Genomic DNA, 10146 nt, shown 5'->3' with positions numbered 1-10146 from the left:
TGTGGCTTTTTTTCAGTCGTCCACACGTTGTCATCTACATCACGGTCCATGTCTTTTCTGGAACTAGATGCCTGAGGAAGAATATCTTTGCATGATTCTACAGATATTAAACATTCACAGTATCCAGGAGGGAAACATAATTATTGTCATTCCAATTAAACTCTCTACTCAAAATACTATGGGTGTTTTTAATCCAGTTCAAACTTTCAAATTCACAATCATTGCTTGGGGAATTCTCAATTTTTTTTTTTTTTTTATTGATTCGACAAAATTAAAATCTTATAGGTCTTATAAGTTGAAAATGAATGTACACAAGATAATACATTACATATATTTTTATTCCTCTTTTGGGTTTGTTTGTATTTATTTATTCATTCATTTATTAATTTACTTATTTTCTTGTCACTCCAATTAAAATCTCAACTCAACAACCAATTTATTTATGTTTTTTCCCAATTCAGTTAAAATTCACACTCATTAGTTAAAAGGGAGGCACTTCTCCTAAAAAAAAGAAAAAGAAAAAAGAAAAATTCGAATTTTGCCCAACTTTTCTCTACAAATGATCATTGACATTGCCTAATATAATTTTGAGACCAAGTTCTCAGATTCAATATTACATTTTATTTCTTTCCCAATTGTTTCTTTATCTGTGTATTGATATTTTCAGTTGTGGAAAGTGAGAATTAGAGTGTAGCACAGATTATAAGAGCCTCAGATAGTAAACACACAACTGACTGAATTGACTTTTTTTAATAACATCAGCTTCAGACCACCAATATTGGCTGTGTATGTGGGTGGCTGCATGTGTGAGGCTGGCTTGAGGACATTTATTTCTGTGAAGTTCAGAAAAGGAACATTGCACAAGAAAATAAACACATCATAAACTGAGAATCCAACAGCGTTTGGAGTTTTATACAGTATTTATTGAGGGTTCATAGATTTCCGAAAATTATAACAAGAATTGTTCCTGTCTGTCCATATGCATCTGCTGACCCTTGGCGTCAGAGAGCGTTTGCTGTTTTGTGATGTTGTGAGATATCAGCACGACTCCTCTGTGAATGGAAGCTAAGGCTTAATCTGTGAACATGTGCAAACACACACCATCAGTTTGCCGTCTTTACTCCATCGCTTCTATATGACTTTCTGCCTTTGTTGGAGTATTACAAATATATAAAAAAGTAATTAAACAAAAAGTAAAATAAAAGAATGAGAGGCACAAACAAAAAGCAAAGCAGTTACCAAGCGTTTGCATTTTCTCTAGCTCTCAGAAACTAGTGCTCACACACATTCATAGACCATTTCCATCCTTTCTGCGTCTCTGTCTCCCACACACACAATCATACAGAATGCTCTGTTAAAACAGCTAAAAAGGCCAAATTGTGGCATCTAGTCATTGCAGGACCTGAGATGGAAAATATAATTCAAAAAAAAAAAAAAGATCCCATTGCAGCTTTTTAGAATGGCAGTGTGTTTTAGAGATGAAGAACATCAGAAATTGAAGGGACTATACAAATAAATAAATAAAATAAAAATAAATAAATATCTTTGTGGGCATTGACTTATATTGAGAACATTCCCTAATACACTGTATGCAAGTCTTAAGAAAAAAAATAAAAAATAAAATATAATAATATTTGTTTACTAAGGAGAGCAAGTGGCAAGTTTCAAATTATTTACATTATTGATTTGTCACCAAGTATTTTTCATAGCATTGCTTTGTAGTAACCTTTGCATTAACAGTAAAGTACAAACCAGAAAGTTTAGAAATATTACATTACACGTTGTTAGAAAGTATTTTGTATTTACATGAACACCCGGCTCCAATTGGATGTTTAGTACCATAATTGATATTTACAGCTAGAAATAGTTTTGGAAATATATTAAAATAAGCCCTAATGCCCAAGTTCTCTTTACGTCATTTCCTTTAACAATGTACACCACCGAGACGTCTTCTACAGCTCAGATGAAGCTGCAAAGATGAAACACTTTGCAACAACTTGTAAAGAATCAACAAAGAAATTTCTGTACGTATGAATATATGTGAATGATATGAATTGTTTTGATGTTTTAAGCATTGATCTTGTGCAAATAATTGTGACCATAAACCAACAGCAGAAAATATCACATTGTTACACTTAAGTGTTACATAATCACCATCATTATGAATATACAATCACTATTAATAACATATTGAATAGTCCACAGACTGGTAATTAAATGCATTCACACATTTCTGATCCTTGAGTCCAGAAGATATGATTTTTATCATATTATGTTTTATCACTTCATATAGTTAAATACCACTAATTTATGTCTAGTTCCTTCTGAACTTGTCTTGAATCGATTTAGCAATATGAATCTCAAAATATGTTTTGATTGTATGGTGTATTGCATGCAGTACAGATGTGAGGGATGCATGATTAAACATGAGTAATAAATATGTTGCTTGATTTCTGGCATGCTTTCAAGTCCACAGCTCCCTGGTTATGAATAATGTTTCATAAGATCATTTAATATTTAGTTATTACTGATCATTGAAGGGGTTGAGAGATAAGATGATAAAATCATATTAAATCAATGTAAATTTTTACTTCCTTGAGCTTTTAACTTATTCTTGTTTAAACCCTGCTGTCTTTTCATTAAACATAAATAAATACAGAAAACATTGATTATTGATATACTGAGATATAAAATGCCAAACTACAAAGAAATCTTGGTGAGCATGATATGTATTGTTTTTATCTCTGTGACTGTTGATAAAATGAAGACTGCAGACCTTGATGGAAAATGTCTTACATGCAGGTCCATCAGGATTACATATATTTATAAATGATTATGTCAGATGCACTATACCAAAAAAACTAAAATGAAAATCTTCATGAAAAGTAAATGTATAAATAAAGATGTATATATACCTTCTTAGTTAAATCTGGTCAGTATTGTGCTTTTATATTTTTTCAAGCATTGTAAAGCTAAACTATATTCATATGCCCTTCTCACCGGTGGAGGACGGTTGGGCTCTGACCGGCTCTTTTAGATGGATTTCATCATGTTTCCTGATAAAATTACAATATTGGTTCTGCACCACAAGCCCCTCCACGGTCTCAATAATTCACTGTTTTCAATTCATTTCATATGTAAACACAGAGCTACTCTCTTCTTCTGAATACAAAGAGCATTTTAACAATCCTATACAAGAGATATTTACAGTACATAACACAAAGGAATGACTTCACTTTTTGTGAATTCTTTTTCATTGAGGAAGCCATGAGATTCCTTAACTGCTGGCTTTTTCAAACAAAATTAATATCAAAATGAGCAATGCTTAAAGATGTTAAAAGCGCCTGTATTGTCTGTAAACACAAGAAAGAAAGAAAGAAAGAAAGAAAGAAAGAAAGAAAGAAAGAAAGAAAGAAAGAAAGAAAGAAAGAAAGAAGCTGAATCAGGCTCAGACGGCATGCAGACAGCACAGACCATTTGAAGTAATGTTTACAAAATATCAGATTATACAAGCTAAGGAGATTTGCCAGATTTACCAAAGATTGAGAGGTTCATAGCACTGAATCTGGTTTTGTTAGAGGCAGTTAGCAGCAGCTAAACCAGCCATTTTCCAGTGCAACAATATTGTCTGCTTTGATCTTTGTGCTATATGTGTGAAATAATGTGTTATTAGTTTTGGATTGTTATAAATTCTGATCACAATGCTGATCGCAATGTTCGTTAATGTTTCTGTACAACTGTTCACAGAGACATCTGTGCCGTCGATGTCAGATTTACCTGCTAAACACTACACAATAAACAAGCAAACTGTAGTCAGTCATTTTACATGTCATTCGTCTCTTTTGGTGTAAACATGCAATGATTAGGGAGAATAAAGTTTGTGGACCAGACTTTTTGCTAAAAGTTAGTAGATTGAATACCAACCCGTTCTCACACCAAAGCTTAAAAAAAAAAAAAAAATATACACAAATATGTACTTGTGCACAATGTACTTATTGTATGTATGTGTGTATTTATATATATATATGTATATATAAACCTGCCTCTAACCTCAACTGTATCCCACCTTTATGGCAGCAAACGTGTTTTGCCATACAACATTAACACAATAAGTACATTATACCAAACAATTAACCTTTTTTTGTCGGGAACTACATATTATTTAATGATACCTAATATAAGTGGGACCCAAAATGCATTTAAATTTTTGCATACATCTGTAAAAGTGGAAATGTATATATACGTAATAGATATTTTTGAGCATGTAACCCCACCCCTACCCTAAACCTAACCACTGCGCGAAACATGTAACGGGGAGATAAACAGTTACAGATGCTTCGTTAAAAACCTTTTGTCTCATACTTTTAGATACGCTGTTATTTGTAAATGCTACTGCTTCTGTTAGCTTTTAATATACGGTTTTATCCTAATTAAAGCTTTAATACAGTACAGCAATCGCACACGTGTCGATGTATAACGCTTCTCATAGCTATGTGAAAATAAGTGTATAAATGCAATTGTTGGAGCTGATCTGATAATCTGAATGAGAGAGAGAGAGATATGCAGAGCGTGTGCGGAGCAGGGACACGAGGGACAGGATTAAGAACCGCTGCTTTAGAACATTGATTTTGAAACTTGTGAATCCATTAGAATCGTTAGTCCTCTTCTCTAAAGCAGCACAGCATGGCCTCGCATGTCCTGCTGCATGTTCCCGGGGGTGGGGTTTATCTGGGTTTGTTACATCATGAACCCGGGAAGAAACTCGTTGTAGTCCCTACGAGCTGTTTTTGTGGGCATTAAACTGCCATAATTTTAAAAGACGATACTCCGTTTGCATTGAACTTTCAGCTTCGTAACTTTGCAGGTATTGTTTATGCTCAAACAGCAACATTACACACTAACTAAATTTTAAAAAAGTGAAATTGCAATCAACCAACCCTTTAAAGTATTACAAATGAGTTGTGATGCTTTTCAAGTTTTCTGAAGCCATATACAGTGTATTTATGTGAGTCACATCTCATTCAAAACATAAATTAAAATTTTAGAATGTTGCAGTCAGTCTCAAAACAAGTGAAAGCCAAGGGCTGATGTAACACTTCTTCAAGTAGCAATTATTTAATGGGAGCAATATAGCGAATGGAGATCAGATGTGGGTCTGTTCCTCACACAAAGCAATCATTTGGCCTTGGAAGACTTAGAATATGTATAATTTTTGAACAAATGATTGTGAATATACTCTAGTCATATCCTGTGTTTATATTGTTTTATATTGAGAAATGGCTATGTTTCGGAGTAAGGGTTGAGTTGGGTGCTCAAAATGTCTAAATAGTGTAATATAAATAATCTGGGAAGCACTTTATTGTACAGTCCTGTTCCGCATGTACGTACCATATACTTATTATAATAACTGGTAATAACTAGGTACTAACCCTTAACTGACCCCTAATCCTACCCTTAACCCATGTAGTTACCTTATACTACCCAATACTTTCTTGGGTAAATACACGTAAATACACGTAATATAAAATAAACAGTAATGATAATTTGGGATTAAACTGAGAAAATAGTAACATTTATGTCATAATGAAACAAATACAATACAATTCCCACCTGTGTATTCACGCCAAAGGTTTCTCATTGAAAGCAATTGCATTTGTAGTTCATCTATACGGCGATACTAAGGGTCTCAATAGTGATGAAGAGGTGAATAGTGATAATTATCAGTATTTGGTGCCTTCGGAGTGAGGACAGGTTGAGGCTACACACAATGGGCCAGTTTTATTAAACAGGGCAAATTAGCGTTAGATCGCAATTCCACAACAGCGCCGATGGGTGTGGAAATTTCTGCGGGTGATTTACTAACAACTTATTAACGAAAAACAGACGGAAATTCTCATTTTATATATCGACCAACACAAATTAGCGTAGTTGCAATTAAAGAATAAAGAAATAAAGAAGCCACAGTACATTGAAAAGAACCAGAGGCCAAAAAATGAAGGGTTGCATCAGTTTTGATAGACCTGGTATTGCGTGACTCCTAATTGAGGGGTCCAAGTCGTCTTTTATTTCCTGAAGCAAATTAAAAATAACATGGCTTGGCAAACGATATGTTCGGATAATGTGTTCTTCTGGCATTCCTAATAAATTAATACATGAGGAAAAAATCCTCTCTGTTCCCTGCTGGTGCCTCTTCCTAACAACAACGAATGCAGCCATTTCAAGTGCAAAATGGTTTAAGGTATGCTTTTTTTGGGCATTAAATAATGGCGCAAATACCAGTAATTTGATGAGCGCAAAACGTTAGTAAAATGCATTGCTTGATTAATTTAAATACTCTCCTCACATTAATTTTGCGTCTGAAAGGGAAACTCCAACAAATGCAAATTCAATAAGTCAGGTGCAAAAATAACTTTGTCCACATCTTTTCAGGGCTAATTCTTCAATGCACGTCTTCAGTAAATCCTGACTGTACTATTTTAACACCAAAAGACGGTTTGCGCTGGTACAAGCTGTTAGTAAAACTGGTCCAAGATGCCAAAGTTTAGCTGGTCAGCATCCGGTCAACCCATGCTGGGCTGCGTTTCCCAAAAGCATTGTAAGCTTAAGTACATCGTAGACCCACTGAAACCAATTGAGCTACGATAAACTTGAAGGGATAGTTCACCCAAAAATGAAAATTCTGTCATAAATTACCCACCTTCATGTCGTTCCAAACCCAGAAGACCTTCATTCATCTTCTGAACACAAATTAAAATATTTTTGATGAAATCCGAGAGCTCTCTGACCCTCCCATAGACAGCACGGATCCTAACACGATCAAGGCTCAGAAACATAAGCAAGGACATCGTTAAAATAATCCACATGACATCAGTGGTTCAACCGTAATTTTGGAGAGTTTCACATAGGTAAACAATGTCTGCAACGAATGTGCGCGGATACGTTGTTTACATTCAGATCAAAGCGTAAACAACGGAAACGGTGCTGCTGACACAGAACAGCATATGTTGTTTTCGTATGTGATACTCTCCAAAATGGCTCAAGGGTGACGTGGAGGAGACAAATTGTTGAATAAAGTCATTATTTTTGTTTTCTTTGCATTCAAAAAGTATTCTCGAAGCTTCTTAAAATTACAGTTGAACTACTGATGTCACATGGATTATTTTAACAATGTCCTTGCTACGTTTCTGAGTCTTGATCATGTTAGGATCCTTGCTGTCTATGGGAGGGTCAGAGAGCTCTCGGATTTCATCAAAAATATCTTAATATGTGTTCAGAAGATTAACGAAGATCTTACAGGTTTGGAACAACAGTGAGGGTGAGTAATTAATGACAGAATTTTACCCTTTTTGGGTGAACTATCCCTTTAAGCTTACGATACTTTTAGGAAACACAGCCCTGGTAGATGTAACTACATCGATTTAAAGACAAAATGCATTATTTTTACAAACATTATTTTTTCCTTGTCTGCTGCCATTCATGTCACAGCTCTGGATTATCACTATGTATCGAAGGCTTGGGACTGTGCATGTTCCTCTGCCTCTGTTCCTGTTATCAGCCTATAAGCACTGAATTTACTGCTGAATGCCAATCAGTCACGTGACATTTACAGCTCAAGTGAACTGAGTGCTCATGAGAATGAGTGGGAATGCTAACGGAGAGATTAGCTCAATAACAAATTAAATCTATGAGCGCTATCAAATTTGGGGTTGTGTTATTAGTAGTAATGCCTTCAATTTCCATAGCACGAAATTAAACACAATACAACCATCGTGAAAATATAAAGCCGGCTAAGGTGTGAGGATAAAATTTAGAGTACAGTATTTGAGTGAAAAGTTTTATCAAAATAAATGAGGTTACGTAAAAGTGTATAATAAATTCTCTTGAATAAATAAACTATCTGTGAGTTGAGAAGTAGAAAATACAGGCTTATGTTAAAACTATTTATAGAGTCTCTTCACTCAATAGACTGTGAAAACAAGAAAGATTACAAATAAAGGTATATAAATATTAAATTATCCAGTGCTGCTCTCTTAGAAATGGCTAAAAGGGGAAAGAACTGTCGACGTCCATGTTTTGTCTTTGATTGGTTTTTGTTGGTTTTTTGGTTAGTATAAAGATAACTAATTTGCAGCAGTAACTGTTTTGATAATTTGGCAACAAAACAGATTAATCTTGTCCTAAAAGAAATAATTTGAAAAAAAATATATCAAACCAAACGCAAGAGCACTGAAAACTACTGATTTTTGGAGCAGGCACAATTTTTTCTGAACCTCTTTAGAGTATCAGTGTCAGCCAGCAATTAAGGTGAACCCAAGGTCAAAGAGAATTAGTCCTGATTTGAATTTGTCAACATAAGTCCTGCTTGCATTGCAAAATCAGACAGAACAATATACGGACACAAAAATAAGTGGCGCTTCTCAGATGGCCGAGAATCCAGTTAGTTGATATAATAAAGCCAATAGACGACATTGAAGAAGGAAAATACGGTGGGGAAGATCATTCTTGACCACTTGTCGATTGAATTGACGTCAGTTAAGTCAGGGATGGTGATTTTAAGCTGTGAAGTGCGCCGCCGTAGTCGGCTCTTCTTCTGCGCGACGTGGCGTTCCAGCGCATTGCGTCCAAAGTTGTGTCTGGCCAGGCCGGGTTTGCGATACTGCAGCGAGGTGCTATCGTAGGCCAGCATGGTCACACGTGGGTCGCCCAGACCCAGGGTCAACTCCGATGTGCCCATTTCATTCTTGATCTCCAGAGGAGTGAGAAGGATGTTTTCATGGGGGTCCATCTAAGACATAAAGACCCATCAATAGGTTATTACTGACAACAGTTTTCCTTTTTTCCTTTTTTTATGTACTGCTAACGATTTTAGTCAAAACAATCACAGATTGTTTTTCTAAAGGTCTTTCTTTCAGGGCTCTACAGTGAGACAATTTCAGTTGCATTTGAAAGTTTATATATGACACATTTATGACTTTATTTCTCAGAACTGCAAGATTATCATATTATATCATAATTTTGTCCTGGGTTAGCATGCAATTGTGAGTTTATATTATAAAAATTCAGAATAGTGACTTTTTTTGTCAAAACAAGAAATCAAATGCTGACTTACCTACTGCTTTTCAAGAATGACTCTTTAAACTTTCAACACAGTATATAATACATATTGAGACAAAACATAGTGCCAGTAACACACAGTGGAAATGGGTTGGTACACATGAAGATGTAAAGCAAAGGTAAGACATGGTGGTACACATGATGGTATTTATGCTATATATAGCTACAAAATTATGTCCTTTTGATGACAAATAATAGGGCATCCCATTAGATGCTGAACTGAAATTTTGAAAAATAAACAAACAAAAAGTACATTTTCAATTGTTCTCCCTCAAAAACAGATTGCCTTTTCCTTTCTGAACTGTACTTTCAAAAGTAACGATTTTGTAAAATGGTATCTAAAATTTAAAAACATTTGTTTGGTTGAGTGGTTCGGAGGGAAAAGAGACGTGATGATGTCAATGGAGAAATAATATAATAGGAATAAATCACCGAAAAAGAAAGAAAGAAAAAATAAGACATTCTGTCATGATTTCCTCACCCTCATGTCTGTCTTTTTTTGTACACAAAATTGAAACAGAATGCTGACAAGCTCCAATTGGACAAACAAGTACCATAAATTAGCCCATATGATTTAGACGACTTGTAAAGAAATCTGAATACTTTTTATTTTTATTTTTATAATAGACCACTGATGACCTTCCCTCAAGAAGAAAGTCATTAGACAACATGAGAGCATTAAAATTAAGACAGAATTTTATGTTTGGGTCAACAATTATTTTAAGAGGAAACAAGGAATCACAAAAAAAAAGGCTTAAATAAATTGGCCGCATTGGATGCCGTTATTCTCCTGATGAACTTTTTCAGTACCTTATTTTTTGAATCGCCTAGTCCTAATGCTGCATCATCCACAAAGATTGGTTCCCACATGGAGTCATGCCCGTCAATATCCCTCTGTTTCATTCTGGCATACAGAGCATCGTCTCTCTGAACTACATTTCCCACCATCCACTGAAAGCATACAAAATCAGCACTGTCAAAGCAGTCGCTTCAAGAGAGGTGGTGAAACTTACATATTGGCTTTGAGAGTGT

The 10146-nt window shown here is 35.0% G+C and overlaps 1 protein-coding gene across 1 annotated transcript in view; it reads right to left on the bottom strand.

Moving 5' to 3' along the window:
• Positions 1 to 8437: 8437 nt before the first annotated feature.
• Positions 8438 to 10146, bottom strand: part of LOC306855686 (gamma-aminobutyric acid receptor subunit beta-2-like) — a gene marked incomplete at its 3' end in the record, with an annotated part of 45661 nt that continues 43952 nt past the window's right edge. The window contains exons 6-7 of the mRNA XM_079394491.1: positions 9925 to 10065; positions 8438 to 8785 (exon numbers count right to left, since the gene is read on the bottom strand). Of these exons, the coding sequence (XP_079250617.1) occupies positions 8438 to 8785; positions 9925 to 10065 (489 nt within the window). The remainder of the gene's footprint in view (positions 8786 to 9924; positions 10066 to 10146) is intronic.

Source organism: Barbus barbus (genome assembly GCF_936440315.1).
Source record: "Barbus barbus genome assembly, chromosome: 36".
In the NCBI taxonomy this organism is placed as follows: Eukaryota; Metazoa; Chordata; class Actinopteri; order Cypriniformes; family Cyprinidae; genus Barbus; species Barbus barbus.
Note: the sequence above shows the minus strand (reverse complement) of the source record. Positions and strands in the feature narration are given on the sequence as shown.